The following is a 19,118-nucleotide window of genomic DNA, read 5'->3' on the forward strand; positions in this document are numbered from 1 at the left end:
AAGACAAGATGTGAGACAAAAGGAGAAAAGTAAAACTTTTAAGAAAAATGTACCGTTAGATTGTTATGAACAAGCACGAGAAGCATTAGAGCAGCTAAAAACTAAGTATGCGGATAAACAGGCAGAAAGAAAAGAAGTTGAAACAGAAACACAAATAGAAGACTTAGATAAAAGTATCAAAGAAACAGAAGAATTGATAAAACGTACAGAGAGGAGGGCGAGTGATAGAAAGAGACTATTAGATAGTTTAAATATAGAAGAGGAAAATGCGGAAAGGTGGTCACAGGGGAGAGAGACAGGGAAGTTAAGAACCCTGACAAAACAATTACCTATTTTAATTCGGGGGGCTCAAGTTTCTTACGTACCTTGGAAGTCACAGGACTTAATGGGCCTTGTCACGTCCCTACCTGACATTCATGAGGGGGCTGGAAAGTGGATTAGAATGTTTGAGGAAGAAACAATGGGGAAGTTGTTATCTGTGGGGGACATTAAAGCACTTCTGGCGAAAATTCTAGGTGGATCAAAAATGGAAGAAATTCTTCAAGCTGCTGACCTAGACAGAGCTGTGAACTCTTGCTATGTGGATGGGACTGTGTTTGATGCATATCGTCCAGCAATATGGCAGGCTTTGCGAAATGAGTATCCTACTCGGGTAGATCCTAAATCGCTAAAAGGGGAACAGCTGGGGGACACTGAAAGTCCAATCATATATGTGCAGAGACAATTAAAAAAATGGAAGCAAGAGACTGAGGGGAATCCAGAAGGAGACCCATTGATGGCTACATTGTTTAGAAATGCTGTGGTCGATGCTATGCCACAAGCAGTAAAAAGCAAACTGGAAGATGTGGTCGGTTTAAACTCCAAAACGCACAAGGAGTTCTGTGATCATGTGACTCATGCTGTAGAACAATACAGAAAAAATGAACAAAAACTGCAAAATCAAGAAAAAGAGCTTCAAAGAAAGTTGACTCAGTTGCAGATTGAACATTTAATAAACAGCCATAAGAAAAAGACTCAAGCTACACTAAAAAGAGAAGAGTCAGAGCAGATGGCTGTCATGACTCCTGCAAATGCTTCTGTGAATACCTCTGTAAATAACCCACTGACTATGCAGCTTCCTCCATCTGCAGCAATTCCTCCAAATTTACAACAGGTTCCTGCACCCATGGTCAATGTCTATGCTCAGCAACAAGGGCCAGCAGGATGGAAAAGAAATCCAATAGAAGGAGGACAAAGAGGAAAAGACACTCTTTCTCTGTGCTGGGGGTGTGGACAGCCTGGACATAACAAAACCAGGTGCCCAAACAATCCATGGCAACAGTCACTCAGGGGTGGAAGGTGGGGGAGGTGGCAACAGCCCTATCAAAGTCCATGTAGAGGCCCAGTAAACCCATGGGGAGGTCCCAATCAGGGATATTAGGGGTGCCCAGAGAATCCTATGGGGAAATTCAGCTTCCAATTTTAACAACTAATGCTGATCAAGATCCAATGTTAAAAGTAAAAATAGAGGGTAAAGACACGCCCATGTTAATTGATACGGGGGCCGTACTAACTTGTCTTAATTCGGATTATGCAACACACCTCCCTTTGTCTGGAAAATTTGCAAAGACAATAGGATTCTCGGGACAAAAACAGTTAATTCCTATGACAGCTCCAGTTTGCTTACAGACTAAAAATAAAAGTGTGACCTTACCAGTTCTTGTATCAAATCAAACTCCTGTAAATTTGTTAGGAAGAGATGCATTATGCAAATTAGGACTTCAAATTTGGTGTTCTCCAGAAGGAGTGTATATAGACTTACAAGGAATAAAAACTCAAATGATGATTTCTGAGCCAAAAGCAAATGTATACTGGATAGGACAAATAGACAATGATGTAAGACAAATCATTAATAAATGGGGAAAGTTTATTGAAGCGCAGATTTCTGAAGCGCAGTTACCAAAGTCAGGATTTCACTGTACTATGATATATGACGATGGGAGAGATGAAAAAATAGAAAAGAAATGGCAAAAAGAAACGGACAGTCAAAAAATTGAGATTACCTCAAAAGACATCATAATAGGTAAACAGTGAGCAGTAATGAAAATAACTGAAAATGAATTTATAAAAAAGTTGGTTCAATGTACCATAGTCTGTTCCACATATCTTTATACAGGAAAGAATTAGGAAGCCAAAAGATTTACAGCCAATGATGAAAAAAGCTGAACAATGCCAGTGGAATTCAACAATAAATCCATTAAATTTTTACTCTGTTGACAAAAATTTCATAAAAGTCTTGTGTGAAACAAAATTAATGGGGATTACTCAAGAGATTGTTATAAATCAAAAAGGACAAACATAAATGATAGCAAAATCCCAATCAATAGAGACTGTTGAGAGTGAGCTATTTAAGGATATTTAGTGGCAATACTTACTCCAGTAGTTTTGATAGAACCACAACCACAATTGGAAGATATTGTTCGAATACAGCAACAAGCAGGCCCTTATGAACATTCTATGTGGCATCAGAGGTGGGCAAAAAAGATGAAAACGATATTTGGCGTTCACATGAAGGACAGATTTTTGCACCAACAATGCTTTTGAACATTCTCATTTCAGATGCGCAGGGATTTGATCACTGCGCGAGGGGGGAAGTAATACGAAAATTCGCGATGGTAGACAATTTTAGGCATCTGGTAATGGATTATGTGGACATAATAAAGCGAGTACAAGGTAAATGATATATGCTTGTGATAATTGATCGATTTAGCAGATGGATAGAAGCTATACCATCTTCAGATGAGGGTTCAGGAACAGTAATCAAATTCCTAACAAAAGAGGTAAATTCCTAGATTTGGAATACCATCAGAAATAAGTTCAGATAACAGGTTGGCATTTATTCAAAAACTGTAAAACAAGTATTGCAGCAACTTAGGATAAAACAAAGACTTGGTTGCATTTAAGGGCCTCACTTGCACTAATGACTTGTCGCATGCAAACTAACAGAATCATACATTTAACACCGCATGGAATGCTTACGGGTCGACCCATGCCTGTACCATATTGCAGAGGTAGATTGATTAAAATTGATTGATACAAAGGACCGCCTATAGAACAATTGCAAATGGAATTAAGATCTTATATGAGGAAACTAACTGCAATATGTAAAGCTATATATTTACAGGAAAAAAGAAAGCAGCCCAGTGAGGAGACAGAAACATCTTGTCCAGTTGACCCAGGTGGCCAGGTGTATCTGAGGGTATTCAGGACCATGAGAACCAATGGACAATAAAGACTGGCCTGATAAATCAAACTGGATTTTGCAAGCATTGGAAGTTGATTCAAGTACCTCCAATGAGGACGAAGAAGATGAATGATGAGCCAGACCCTGGGTGTATGTGCTAGCCTAACCCCTCCCCAAAGGGTGACCCTCTACGATGCGCAAAGTATCTGGGTTGAAGAAGATGACTACAGTATAAAAAGAACTTTTGATAGTATAATGTATGATTTGATGTTTGATTATTCTACATAACTGTGACAACCACAGGCAAGGCTGAACAAAGTGCACACTCACGCTTATAACAATGTACTGATGATAAGACATAGGAATTAGGGAAATTAGAATCTTTTACTCCATTCCTGAAAAAGAGAACAAAAGCAAAATCTGGAAGGAGATGTTTGGTTCTAATATTCCTCCGGAGTGTGGTTGCATAATCTAGTCATTGGTAGTGAAACTGAGTGACTTATTTTAAGTCATTAGGTAGCATAACTGAAAAAACTGGATTCTGAAACCTACACATCTGGGAAAAGGTTAGTAAAGGTGGGGCTTAGTTAAGCCCCAGAGGGGGGAATGTAGAAGATTTTATTAGTTAAAAATTAGCAGTTTAAGGCTAATGAAAAGACACTATTATGTTTAACTGTGTGCTGTGCATGTGCATTGACTTTGAGAAAGTCCTTTAAAATGACAAGCATAGGATTTGTGTCCTCCAGAAAAAGAACTTGGAATACAGTGAAATGTGAGCCAGGTGCTTAAAGCTTGTTACCATAATAGGAAAACAACTGTGGTATATATGTAACAGAAAGTCCAAAGAGTGGTGTGGTCCTTGCAAGAACCCCCAGGCTTTGTTGTGTGGTTGGTGTGAATAAAGCCTTTTCTGAAATCTTTAATCATATGCAAAGTAATTTTTATGGAAAGAGAATTCTTCAACAATAGTCAGAATGACAAAATGAGTCATGAAACATAATAGGTGCATATTCACGTAAGAAGTATCCATAGAGACAGAACGCATTTAGGCCCCGGCCACACCGGGGGAGGGGGGGGGGGCATTCAAACGCTCTCCATTGACTTCGTATTGCGTAAAGTGGACTCCTTGTCATCTATGACTTGTAACAAAAAACAGAACGATGTCTAAAAGCTGCAATGTGACAGGGTGCACAGCAAACAAGCTAATAAACACAGAACTACATTTTTATAAGATGTCGACCCAAAAAAATGAGAGTTTAAGGAGACAAAGGTGGATACAGGCAATAAGACATGAAGCATCATAAATGACAAGGAATGCGCAATACAAAGTCAATGGAGAGCGTTGGATTGTTTTCTCCCCGGTGGGCGTGGTTTTCAGATTATGACACATGCAACTCTGTCTCTATTGACATGACACACATAAATAAATTTTGGCATTGATTGCCGTTTTACTGCTTTTACTGTTTTTCTTGACTTTCAAACCAGAGAGAGTATGTTCAAAGTGGAAAAAAATACAAACGGTTAGCCAACAAAAAGCTAAATGTTTAAAGAATACAATGCTATTTTAAAAGGAAACAAATTCTGTTTCATGGTGAATATGTGACTGTTATTATAAATAGTGACGTATTCTTGGAAGATGCATATAATGAGAAACTCATTCTTGTTTGACCGCCTCTTCGTCAGCTTCTTTTTCCTCAGTGAAGAGCCTCTCTCTCAGTTTATAGTAATTGCCCTTCTTCTCCATCAGTTCCTGGTGCGTCCCTTGCTCCACAACCTCCCCTTTGTCAATCACAATGATCTGGTCTGCCCTTTCAATTGTTTTCAGCCTATGTGCGATCACCAGCAAGGTCTGGTTTGGATGACGGGCAAGAGCATCCTGAACCTATAAATGGAATAAAGTTGAGATAAGTATCAAAAGGCTTTTTTTTTCAGAAATAGAACAGATTCACCAGAAGTTGTTTTGAAATGTAGTAAAAAAGAGGTGAAAAAAATGTACCGCGCGTTCGCTCTCAGTGTCCAGCCTGCTGGTGACCTCATCCAGTATGAGCACCTGAGGTTGTCTGATTAGAGCTCTGGCAATAGCGATGCGCTGCTTCTGACCCCCAGAGAGAAGACAACCACGCTCTCCAACATCTAATGCACGTAATATCCATATACAGACTTATTGAAAGGTCACAACTCAAAACTTAAAGGAGTAGATCACTTTAAAATTAAAATTACCCTCACCCTCAGGACATCCTAGGTGTATAAGACTTTCTTCTTTCTGATGAACACAATCGAAGTTATATTAATACATATCCTGACGCTTCCAAGCTTTATAATGGCAGTGACGGGGTCAATTGACTTTGAAGCTCAAAAAAGCACATCCATCCATAATAAACCTACTCCACATGGCGCCAGGGCGTTAATAAAGGCCTTCTGAAGCGAATTGATGGGGTTTTGTAAGAAAAATATCCATATTTTAAATGTTATATCACTAGAAAAGCGTTACTAGCGTTACACTCTCTGCGAAAGTTGAATACGGAAGCCAGTCAGGTGGAAGCTAGATATTTTACTTTAAGTTTTAAATATGGATATTTTTCTTTCAAAACCCCATTGCGAAGGCCTTTATTAACCCCGCGCCGGAGCCGCGTGGAGTATGTTTATTATGGATGGATGCACTTCTTTGAGCTTCAAACTCAATGGACCCCGTCACTGCCATTATAAAGCTTGGAAGCATCAGGATATTTATTCATTTAACTCTGATTGTGTTCATCAGAAAGAAGAATGTCATATACACCTAGGATGGCTTGAGGGTGAGTAAATCTTTCATTTTAAAGGTCCTGTTCTTCGTGATCCCATTGTTCAAACTTTAGTTAGTGTGTAATGTTGCTGCTAGAGCATAAATAATACCTGTAAAATGATAAAGCTCAAAGTTCAATGCCAAGCGAGATATTTTATTTAACAGAAGTTCCCTTTCAAAGCCTACAGCGAACGGCTGGTTAGGACTACATCCTGGTATTTCCTGCTTTAATTACGTCAGTAGAGCAGTAGAACAGACTAACCTCCGCCCACAAGAAAACGCGAAAAAAGGGGGCGTGGTCTTGTTGCTGTCCCACGTGGAGAAGAAGAGGACGTCGCGTGGAGAAAAGGAAGTGCTGCGTTTCAGTGTGTTTGTCGCCATGTCGTCGAGACGCTGTTATTTTCATCCCGGAGTCAAATCACCTTTGTTTGGCTTTCCCAGGGACGCTGTAGAGATTATTAAGCGCGTATATTTCTCCCGTTAAGAGGCGTGACCTTTCCACGTGCGCTAAGCTGCTGTCGAATCACAACACAGGACCGTGCTACGTTCGCTAAGCTGCTGTCAAATCGCAACACGGGAACCGCTGACACAATCAGAACTCGTTACGTGTTTCTGAAGGAGGGACTTCATAGAATAAAGGAAGTCTTCAGTCGTTTGTAGGACAGTGAAAACAGCGGTGTACAGATAAGTAAATTGTGTTAAAAATACAGTTTTTTTTTACACGCGAAACATGAACACATGTTATATTGCACACTGTAAACACAATCAAAGCTTCAAAAAAACACGAAGAACGGGACCTTTAATAAAATTTCCTTTTAAAATTTAAAATTTACAGTGAACTACTCCTTTAAGTAATATGCCAAGATAAAGATGATATTAGGTATGATAAAATACTCTTAAAATTATAATTTCTAGAGAAACATAGGACTAATAGTAATTGCAATGCATGTATTAGCATATATGCACATCAGTGGAACAATGATTCTTTAGGTGTACCTGTGTCATATCTTTTTTCTAGATGACTGATGAAATCATGGGCATTGGCTTCTTTGGCTGCATCCTCCACCTTTTTCTGATCACAATCAGTCAAACCATAAGCTATGTTGTCCCTGATGGAGCCAGAAAAAAGCACAGGGTCCTGACCCACCATGGCCACCTATGGAATAAAAGAGCAAGAGCATTAGACTCCACAATGGACATACTAATGCAATGCAATGATTTAATAAGATCCCGAAATGACTGTTACCTTCTGGTGCAAATATTTGTGCTGGTAGTTCTGCAGTGGCTGTCCATCTAACAGAATGTGTCCCTGTTGAGGCTGGTAGAATCTCTCCAGCAAACTCACACAGGTGCTTTTCCCCCCACCGGACATTCCCACCAGAGCCGTCATCTGACCCGGCTTCAACTCCAGAGAGAAGTTCTGAAATCAATCAAACACAGCATATTCATTTAAACAAATATACAGAATTTGTATACAATATACAAACACATTTATTTGGATATATAGGGTATATCAAATATAAAGTTTTACTAAGTGACTAAAAAAAAATAGGAGATTAAAAAATACATTAATGAATTATAGTAATCTAATGATCTCATTGTAGTTATATTAATCTAATTGAATAAATTAATCTAAGAAACAATTTTGTATATATTCTTTATAATACAGTCTTTTATAATATACTGTACATTTTGAATGCATTGTACCTTGAGGGCTGGTTGATCTGGTCGAGATGGGTAGAAGAAAGTGAGGTCGTTGAAGTGAACTTTGCCAGTCAAGGTCTCAGGATGAAGACTTCCATCCATGCCCACCAGTGCCTTTCTGTCCAGGTACTCAAAAACTTTAGCAGCCGCACCCACAGAGTTTAGCATGTTAGAATACATGTAGACAAGAGACTGTGGAAAGACAGAACAAGAGATCACTGACTGCACAGTTTTATACAAAATATAAAAAATGTAAATTTATAATATTATATGGATGCAATATATTTTACTAAAGGCCCATTTACACTGCACCGACAGATGCAGACCAATGCCGACAGTCACCTGATTACGGCACGTCACTTCACATTCTAATTCCAATTCAGCATGTTTAAGTGGCGAAAACAAGCTCCGATATACAGCAACAGACATCAAAACGGGGTAACTGATCCGAAGTGTCTGTTGCCATCTGTCGCCGTCTGTCATTGCAAACGTGAATCGACCTTAAAACGCTGAAATGAGAACTTTTGTCTGGATGTGTATGTAAACATTACATAACTAACATAAATGAACTTATTAAGATTAAAACTGCTATTACACTTCATTCTGAGCAGTTTCAGACTATTTAATTAGCATTTTATGCCTCTACATATAGGGCCTTATTCATACACCCAGCGCAATGTGACGGCAGGCGCAATGCAAGTGTTTTTTGCTAGTTTCCGCCCAACGCAGTTATCATTTTCACGTCCAGTGCCACGTTGTTTAAATAGAAAATGCAGTCGCACCCATCTGGTCTGAAAACGAGGTGTGTTCAGGCGCATTGTTGGCGCATTGCTATTTTGAGGCAACTGAAAATGGCTGCGCCATTGACCAACAAAGACCTGGTCTAAAGTCAATAGCATAGTATTTTTTGTGTTATTTAAAGGGCACGTTAGTAATATGCGCCTACAGGCGGGTGCACAACGCACGTACATTGCTTATTACACACAGGGACGCGCTGCAGTACACACACATTTTTAAATATTATTTAAATATGATTCCTCTGTGGAGAAGCGGTCAGTCTTTCCCTTGCAAATTCCGCCATGTAAATAGCAAATCCGCCATGGTGCAAGCGCAACTGGCTTTTAAAGGGAATGGAGGATGAGACTGATTGGTTTATTGCATTTTATGCCCAAAACACACCCATGAGGCTCCGATCAGACAGAACGCATTTTTGCAGCGAGAGGCACGTTTTTTGAATAGATTTCTGTTGGCAGAGAACGTTATGTGTGCTGCTTATGCGCTCAGGGCCCCTCGCATTTTAACCGCCTGCTGCACCTCACGTTTTTGAAGGAGCGCTCTGAGCGCATGAAGTTGAAAAAAAAAAAAAAACTCTGAGCAGAAAAGCACCTGACGTCATCGCGTTTTTTTTCTATTGTCCAATCGAATTAATAAATTGGCAGGCCTTCCGTTGTGGTGACCGTTACTGTCAGGATACTGAGAGTGAAGACCCAGATGCAGAATGAGCAGGGGGTGAAATTTATTAACAATATTTGACTTAGGACAAGACTGGTGAGACAGGAACAAAGTCCAAACAATAGGGGCAGGACACAATGGGAGAAGTGGCTGGTCAGGGTAGAGACAGCAGGGATGGGATGACCAATGATGGAGACGAGGCAGCAGCTCGAGGAACCAGGCTTGACAGTAGGTGATGTGACTTGCTGTGAAACCAGACTGGTTGCCAGGCCAGGAGAGTCCAGGGTGACCAGGGTGGAACAGGATGCAGGACGGGAAACACCACAAGACAACACACAAGACTCAAGACGAGACAACAAGAGAAACAAACATGAGCAAAAAGCAAAACTAAGAATAGGGATAAATGCCAACAAAGTAACTAGAATCCAAAAAGAAAACAGAAGAAAGATCTCTCAAAAGAGAGAAAAGGCAAAATAAATAAAAACTAAAAATAAATAACTGGAACTAGAAACTAAATCTGTAACGTTGCAGGAAACTAGAGAGAGAAAATAAGGATAGGGAAAAAGTAACCAAAAACTATACTAGACGAGATAAACTACTATCACCAGGACAAGGTTAGCTAGACACGAGGCATACAACAAAAGCACACAACGAACCAGCAAGGACAAGAGGGAAATGAGCTCAATATAAAAGGGAAGAGCACATGAGGATCAGGTGAACACAATTTATCAAACAAGGACTAGACGAGGACTAAACAAGGGGGCGTGGTAAAGGGAAACAAGGAGGTGGGACGAGAGGAGCACATGGCCAACACAAACAAAGACAGAACCATGTGGTCAGACACAAGACAAACAAAGAAACATTGAACAGACACAAGACAGACAAGACTGACAGGGCAGGACCCTGACAGTTACCTTAATGAGACTGACAGGACAGTTGATTCGGGGGTTTCCTAGCAACATAAAAAAAAACGCAGTGCACTGCTATTTTCTAAATTGAAAAAAAACGCCTCGCATTTTCAAACCTGAAAAACGCATCCGTCTGACCTTTTAAGAGAGGTACAACACTTTTGGACCATGCGCCTGGCGCACTGACCATTTTTTCCGTTGTTAAACTAGTTAAAGTGGATTTGGACATGCACCTGCACCATGCACTTCAGACATGTGCTCGGATTGTTAAAATAGGACCCATTGTACCTGATGAAGGTCAAATTAAAACATTCATGGCACATGACTGCACATGTATACACCACAATTTCCATACTGGATTAAATTTCTCAGAGGACCCATGAATAGGCTGTAATTTTATTAAAATGCATTCAACAACAAAAACTGTGAAACTCAAATATACCTGACCTCCTCAGGAAAACTATTCACATCCAGAAAGGGCTTTGAATGAATGTACTAAGAAAGAGACAGTGGTTATATAAGAAAGAAAATGAGTCCATACCCCAATGTATGATCCCAGGTCACCCTGGTAGAGGATGAAGGACACAAGGTTGCCTGTACTCATGCAGCCTGATTTGATGAGCTGACGACCGTAGTACATCATCAGGACTTGAATTACTAATGACATCAGCTGCAAATATAATAAATATAATACAGTTAAATAAAACCTAATGCTATATGTCATGCTCAGACTGATGATGAATAGAAACATCAATTATTTTGTACAGCTTCTAGAAAAGTTAATTGATGAGCAGAGTGTGAACTATGATTAGTATGTGATACATTTGATTTATTAATGTATTGTATATTTAAGCTACTCTACACTGGGGAAAAAAACAATCAGTAAAACTGACTTAATTTTTCTTTTGCAAGTTATTTTATGCATATATTTTAAGTAAATTTCACATATGGAATTAATCAAAATCTACTTAACTAAGTTAAGTTAAATTAACAAAGAAAATAAGTAACTGTAACTCGGCCAGTTAAAGGTTGTTGTGTAATTTATACTTAGTTGAAGATTTTTTTGCAATACTCTGTTTCAAGCACATTTTACTCAAACAGTATAACAATACACAATAACAGCAACATTTGTTGGATCATTTTTGAGTACGAATGTTATTTTGAGTAGAAAATGAACTCCAGATGTCACAAAACAGCAGGTTACTAATCCTAACAGCAAAAGCAATGATAAAACAGTATAAATACAGCTGGAAAACTGAAAAATGCAACCTTATTAATTATTCATTCCCCAGTGCATGATGGGAAAACAAATATCACAAATTCGAGTAGGTTTTACTTAATTTTATAACATTAATATTTACGCTTTAATTTATACAAGCTTAAATTGAGTACTAATATAGAATTTACTTTCTTGCATGAACTAACTTATTCAGGTAGAAATTACATGTTTTTTTCTGTAGTATTTAATTCACCACAGAATCATTTCTATCAGTGAATATTTTGCAATATCTGCTAACATTGTATTTTACTAAATGTTTACTAAACTATTGGAAATACATTAAAATAATATATTCAATTAAATATATTAATTACATTTTATATATTAAAATTGAATTATATAATTGAAGGATAGAAGACTCCAATGCAGTAAACCCACCCGTCGCACTAATAGGTAGACGGCCCTCACTGTATCTCTTCGTGTCTTCAGGTTGTGAGTGTCAGTCAATCGGTCGTCATAACGACAGGCTTCACAGGCTTCCATGCGGAAACTGCGTACAGTCCTCACCCCGGCAACCGCTTCTCCTGCTGTCTCATTGGCTCTGGCCACGGAGTCCTGAACTTCTTTTGATAATTGCTGCACAACGAGATGGTTTGGTTCAGTGTAAACATTTAAAAACCTCTTTTTCACTTTAAAATAATGGTCCAGGTCACTAGTAGTTCCTGCGTAGTGACTATGTAACACTTGAGTAATTAGTGATGCATTGTATGACCACATTGAGAGTAAAAAAAGACAATTGCTCACATCTCAGACATGTTAATGTTGTGATTAGTCATTAATTAGTAATTCTTTATGATTTGTCAGTTACCTATTGGCTCTTAGGGATGTCAATCTCCTTCAGTAATTATTGATTACCTAATAAGGAACTATATTAGTCCTGAATTCGAAATTACTTACTGATTAGTTAAGCTTGTTTCTATATTAGTTAATAGTAGTAGGTGAAGAGTTAATGTATGTAGTACTAGTCATTAGTCCTGCATTACTTCCTGCATAGTTACTGACGGACCATTATTCTAAAGTGTTACCGTAAAATCACTTAGAAATGAAAAGTGACAGAGATACAGAAGATATATTGGTCAGGAGTAGGTGAAGGGTCCACATAATGAAATGTTAATGAAGTAAGACTTGATGAAAACGAGTGCAAAGGTCAGAATGAGATGCCTAAACTTGATCTTAAATTTGAACATTACCTTGGATCAGTGTTGATCTAAAATGTGCTTTATAATTCCAGTCATTTCACCTCTGAGTTACATTTCTATATTTAAATCAGTTCATCTGACCTCAAAGTGTGTATTGTAAATCTTCTGAGTGATGGCAATCAGTGGGGCTTCGATGAAAGTGACCAGCGTGAGTTTCCAGGACAGGCTAACCATCAGATACAGGACGCCAACACTCTTGATTAAGCTGCGCAGAAGGATGTTCACATTCATTGCCACTGATTGGCTCATTAGCTTGGTGTCGACAGACAGACGTGATGTCAAGTCCCCTGACAACAGATAAAAAGATAATATCTAATATTTAAGATAATATTTGAGATAATATTTAAACACAAAGCCTTCAAATTTGTAATCAGCATATGCATAAATGCTTTAACTCTTGAGCAAATAATTAGTCCTACCTGTCTTTTTATCCTCAAAAAATCCAATCTCCTGTTTGACCAAAGAATTAAAGAGCATCAGACGAACTCTCTTGTTCAGTCTGGACAGAGTGCACATGAAGAGACCTCCACGCAACCCAGAGGACAAAGAGCTATGGATGAGGAAAATAGTCAAGGATATTAATGTATACATCATTTTTCTCCACATTAATGGACCACATACACAATATTGCCAAAACTTTACATGCACATGAACTTTAACGACATTCCATTCTTAATCCGTAGGGTTTGACATGGAGTTTGCCCACCCTTTGCAGCTATAACAGCTTCAACTCTTCTGGGAAGGCTTTCCACAAGGTTTAGAAGTGTGTTTATGGGAATTTTTGACCATTCTTCTAGAAGCGCATTTGTGAGGTCAGGCACTGATGTTGGACGAGAAGGCCTGGCTCGCAGTCTCCGCTCTAATTCATCCCAAAGGTGTTCTATCGGGTTGAGGTCAGGACTCTGTGCAGGCCAGTCAAGTTCCTCCACACCAAACTCACTCATCCACTCGCTCACTGGTGCGCAGTCATGTTGGAACAGGAAGGGGCCATCCACAAACTGTTCCCACAAAGTTGGGAGCATGAAATTGTCCAAAAGGTCTTGGTATGCTGAAGCATGAAAAATGTATTTCACTAGAACTAAGGGGCCAAGCCCAACCCCTGAAAAACAACCCCACACCATAATCCCCCCTCCACCATTCCATTAAGCTCTCTACACACTGTTTATTATCTAATCTGAAGGCCACAGAAAAGTTTGGAGGTCTGTAGCTATTGACGCTGTAAAAAGTTGGCGACTTTTGCGCGCTGACCCCGCTCTGCGATTTTACGTGGCCTACCACTTCATGGCTGAGTTGCTGTTGTTTCCAAATGCTTCCATTTTGTTATAATACCACTAACAGTTGACCGTGGAATATTTAGTAGTGAGGAAATTTCAGGAATGGACTTATTGCACAGATGGTAACTTATCACGGTACAATGCTTGAATTCACTGAACTCCTGAGAGTGACCCATTCTTTCACAAATGTTTGTAGAAGCATCTGCATGCCTAGGTGCTTGACTGTATACACCTGTGGCCATTGAAGTGATTGGAACACCTGAATCCAATGACTTGGAGGGGTGTCCCAATACTTTTGGCAATATAGTATTATAGTATATGTATTATATAAAGTATTATAATATAGTTATGGATTCAAACCTTTTGACACAACCATTAAACTATAACCATAAACTGTGATAGCTCCAGGCAGCTAAAAAAAAAAATTGGAACATAGAAGATAAATAATACACTCTAAAAAAAAAAAGGTTCTATATGGCACCAAAAATGGTTCTTGGCTCGTAATCATAAGGGAACCTTTTTAAGTGCTATATAGCACCAATTTTGGTGCTTCAGTGGTTCTTCAGCAGTTCTTCAGAGGTTCTTCACCGGTTCTTTGACAAAGGTGCTATATAGCACCGCTAACTATGGTGCTATATAGCACCGGTACCATATACAGAACATGTTAAAATATGGTGCTATATAGCACCAAAAGTGGTTCCTCTATGATTACGGCGAAGAACCATTTTTGGTGCCATATAGAACCTTTTTTTTTTAGAGTGTAATATTATTCTCATTGTTCCCATTAAGTTATGAAAACGTCTGAAAGGTCCCTCAATGTTCAAAATGTTTTTTTTTTTAAATGTTTTAAAAACGTTTTTTGTTGGTCATCAAGGAAACATTCTATTCTGTCATTCTTCATTATGGGAATATTCTGAATGTTCTGAAACAAATAGTAACATTTAAACGTTAGACAAACATCCAACTAAAACATTTCAGAAAAAATGCTTCTTGAACCATATATAAATAACGTTTTTGTGCTAATGTTTTGCTAACGTTATTAATGATCAGATAACTTTGAACAAACATTCTATTAATGTTACTGGAAGAATGTTTGTTCATAACTTTATAACGTTTTTGTTTGTTCTTAACTTATAGCCTACATAAGAGAACCTACATTATATAGGTAAAGATCTGAGAACATTCCCTGTTAGCTGGGTCACATTACTTTTAACATTCAGTAGCTTACCTGCCCAATGAGAGGAGACCCATGAGAAAGATTGCTGACATGAAGCTGTTTGGTTGGTAATGATCACCCAGGATGTCTATGACCTTTCCCGTGTAATATGGAATGCACATGTCACCTTTAAAATACAAAAATAAAAATCAACATTTACAATAGCCTATTGTAGCCTACTTTATTTGAAATGTCTGTTTACAAAGATTCTCTCTTAATCCATACTTACATATGACCGCAAGAGCAAGAAACACAAACGCTCCACTCAGTAAAGGGGCGTCGGGTTTGGAATAACGGACCACTCGCATGAAGAGCGCCCGGTTTCTCTGTTTCGTCTTCGCGCATTCTGAACTTTCCGCTTTCCTTTTTGTATCTGGAAAACTTACTTCCCAGAACAAACACGCTATAAGCGTAGCAGCTGTAGAAGTAATAGTTTTTCCAGGGCAAGACAAAGATCCGCTCCAGTTTTCTGGCTGCGTGTTCATGAGGAGCGTCAGTCCGCTTTCATAAACCGGACACATCAAGCATGTCACCGCCACACAGCGCCGCACGGATGCATCTTTCCAGCTGCCGAGCAGAAAACACCTGAGACTTATCCACTTCACGCCAGCCACGAACCAGAGATGAGTCAGGAGAAACAGACTGTTGTTGCTCTTTAAAAATGCATTTGTGCTGTAATGTAGCACACAGCTTACCGCCAGATCCACGAGCAGCGCTTTTGCATGTTGCATCTTGAGCTCCATCTTGAAACGTTTATTTATTTCTAAACTAAGACTAAAATGGTAATTGTCCTTTTCGAAGACTACAAGCTACCCATGTCTCATTTTCCTCTCGAATTTCTAGTTTCAGTTTCATTTAGTTAGATGGGGATTTCCGTGAGGAGTAGCTAGATTTTGTTAGGCTAATTCTAAAGCCCATCAGAGGTCGTGCAATAGGCTATAATTAGCCTATATGCTTATCATCGTTTTCAAATAGGCTATCATTGTATTTAAAGATGAAAGGAAAATAGCATCAAATAGCATTTCCATGATTTATGAATATAACCCCCCCCCCCCCATAAAAATATGAACCAAACATGAACTAAAATGACTTTTTATAAGCATACACTGTTTGTTTTTGTAGTTTCGTTAGTAGCCTATATATATATATATATATATATATATATATATATATATATATATATATATATATATATATATATATATATATATATATATATATATATATATAGGCTATCCTTTATAAATGGAAATGGAACTGCTACAGTGTAATTTACTATAATTTACAGCTACCTGTTGTGTTCTAATTTGTCTCATTACTTTTTACCATTATTTTTTTCTTCCTGTTTGTGTTCTTGTCATATACATAGGCCTGTAGCCTATATGTTAAAATAAATAAAAAAGCTAGAAGATAATCTAAAAATACAATGAGCCTAGCAATATATTCAGGTTCAATCAAAAATCATTCAGGACATTTTATTATTAGGTGTTTATTTTATTGCTATGTACTACTATACAAACCAATTAAATTTATGAACGAGAGTGTTAGACAGAATTCGCTGTTTTTGCATGCCAGCTAATGTTTGACCAATCCTATTACCGGGTCAACGGTTGCTAGGTAGAATTGATCGAGGCAGGTTGTGTGAGGTGTTTGCGTGCAGTAGCCTAATAATCTCTAATACAGCTAAATTAATTTATATAATATAGAAATAATTCACTGATGCAACAAAATTTATTAGAACTACCACAGTCACTGGATATTACGACAAATCATGTACAGTCCCTGACAAAAGTCTTGTCGCTTATCTATTTTGTAGAAACACCTGCTATAAACCTGACTTTTAATTAATCAATTGGTGTTAGAAATAGCTAATATGAAAAGCTAAAACCCTCCCAAATTATGTTTAATGTACTGAAATAAATTAGTTTCACTGAAAAAAGATTTATCATTTAATCAAGACAGAAAGGTCCAATTTTGGCAAGACAAAAGTTTTGTCGCCTATACAAATATATGTCAGCAAATTAAGTAGTGGTGCTGTGAGATCCAAATTTAATATCTTGTATGACTTCCATGAGCTTGAAGGACTACATCCATGCGGTTTGGCAAGGATTCATTCAATTTATTGATGAAGTCAAAAGTCAAAAAACGTCTCCAGTCTCTTCAAATCTTTTTTTTATCCTCTGTACTTGACGCTGAGACACATTGAAGGTGTCTGCCACATCAGCAGTGGATCTGGTCTTCAGCCTCTTGATAAGCAAAACTTTAGTCTCAGGGTGAATCTTAGGCATGTTTGCAGAGGTCTAGTTGCAGTTGATGTGAAGGTCTAGTGTACTGGGGTTCTTTTTATACACACCTGAGACCTAATTGATCCATTATTAGTCAAAGGTGAAGCTCATATGACAAGGCGACAACACTTATGTCTTTGCAAAAATTGACTCAATGGGCTTTACCAAGCTGTGAATATTAGAATACTTTTTCACAGTTTTGTTTTGCACTGAAACATTATTACAAAAGCTGTTGGGATTAAAATGAGCCATTTCTTGTAAAAAAAAATCTTGATTAGAAATATATTTCAGCGGCACTTCAGGTCAATTTGTACTACACAAGCGACAAGACTTTTGTCTGGGACTGTATATAATCAGTAAAGAGATTCAAGTTTATCAACACCTTAATATGGTGAATAGTGACTCTTAAAAATTCTTTGTAGTTTGACTGATGTATGTGTGTGGTTTGCAAATGTTTTACAAATATTTAGCCAATGAAAGGTATTAAACAGAGCTTGTGACTAATGTGTGAAAGTGCACTGGAACGGCAGTCAAACCCGTGACTTCCCACCTGTGAACTCGTACTAGATCGATGTACTCCCAGTTACGAGATCTGACGTCACATAGCCCGCGAAGCAACAATAGGCTTGTTTGAGATGCGCCTCGCCTGAAATTCAGCCGAGACTAGGCGGCTGCAGTGAGGGGAGGAGTGAAAAAAGTGCAGGCAAGCCGGACAGTTCTCTCTTCTCGTAGTGAATCTGACACCTGCTAGATCAAAGGCGGATATCGCGGGATTCACACTCGTGCGCTTTGTTGCTGATAAACTGGATGTAATTTAAGTTCTTTTGCTTTCATATGAAAATAAATATGATGAACATGACACCCAAAGTTTTTGTTATTTATTTCCATTCGAAATACGTGTTTATCAATCATTTTACTTTAATCAGCCTACATACCAGTTTTAATATAGCCTATTGTTTTATATATGATTGACAACTATCACGTAACCCACATAGAGTATATAAATAGCCTATTCAAACATAAAAAAAAATGATAGCAGAGTTTTAAAATAAACATTTAAAAAAAGAACCATACATCATGGTTGTTTAAACCAATAAGCATTAAGCTGTGTTGTCAGCAAGTCGTTTCCATCATGCTTTTGCTCAGCGCAGTCAGTGGAGAGCAACTGCGCACGACTGCAGAATCCGACACATCCGCCTTTCGCTCACAAGAGTTTTTTGACATAGGTCAGCATGACATCAGAGCAAGGCGGACCGCCCTCGGACACATTTCTAACCGGCATGCATCTCGAGGTGATCACCGGTGATCGGTTCTGCGCAGATTTTGCTCATCTCAAACAAGCCTAATGGTAGCCCCTATGGACGCGGTGTTATGCATTATCAGCAGCTTTTCTAGTGATAGCTAGTTCCCTTTCAAACGGTCAGTTCGTACTGCGTCGAAGACGCCATGGGAATTCTCCTATTCTCGAATATACTGAAGTAATTTGTAAAATCACGCAGTGCTACTGCCCAGTCAAAACAGTGTCGAGACATCTCGCACGCTATTGGCTGGCCAGTGAAAACTGCATGAACCAATGGCAGAACAGCGTAATCTGAGCGAACCAATGGGCACAAAGCCCGCGAAGCTGAGCGCAAGAGCCTGCGAAAGGGGCATATAAAATACGCTGTAACTGTCAAAAACGTCAGATTAATCTCCTTCAGCAACGATCTACGGTCCTCGCTGATAAACTCGAACTACACCACCTTTCACCGTGAATTCAAGCCCTGCGCCTTTTTCACTCTCTATCACTTCTCTCA

At 38.6% G+C, this 19,118-nt stretch overlaps 1 protein-coding gene across 1 annotated transcript; it reads right to left on the minus strand.

The window, feature by feature from the left end:
• Window positions 1-1,890: 1,890 nt before the first annotated feature.
• Window positions 1,891-16,000, minus strand: tap2a (transporter associated with antigen processing, subunit type a). The gene is made up of 11 exons (XM_079828445.1): window positions 15,267-16,000; window positions 15,050-15,164; window positions 12,967-13,097; window positions 12,629-12,834; window positions 11,727-11,924; window positions 10,611-10,739; window positions 7,713-7,901; window positions 7,252-7,425; window positions 7,002-7,161; window positions 5,220-5,356; window positions 1,891-5,105 (listed from the first exon to the last, which is right to left on the minus strand). The coding sequence occupies exons 1-11, from the start codon at window positions 15,778-15,780 to the stop codon at window positions 4,878-4,880; spliced, it is 2,181 nt and encodes a 726-aa protein (XP_079684571.1). The 5' UTR covers window positions 15,781-16,000; the 3' UTR covers window positions 1,891-4,877.
• Between the last annotated feature and the right edge of the window lie 3,118 nt (window positions 16,001-19,118).

Source organism: Gobio gobio, assembly GCF_949357685.1.
Source record: "Gobio gobio genome assembly, chromosome: 11".
NCBI classification, from domain to species: domain Eukaryota; kingdom Metazoa; phylum Chordata; class Actinopteri; order Cypriniformes; family Gobionidae; genus Gobio; species Gobio gobio.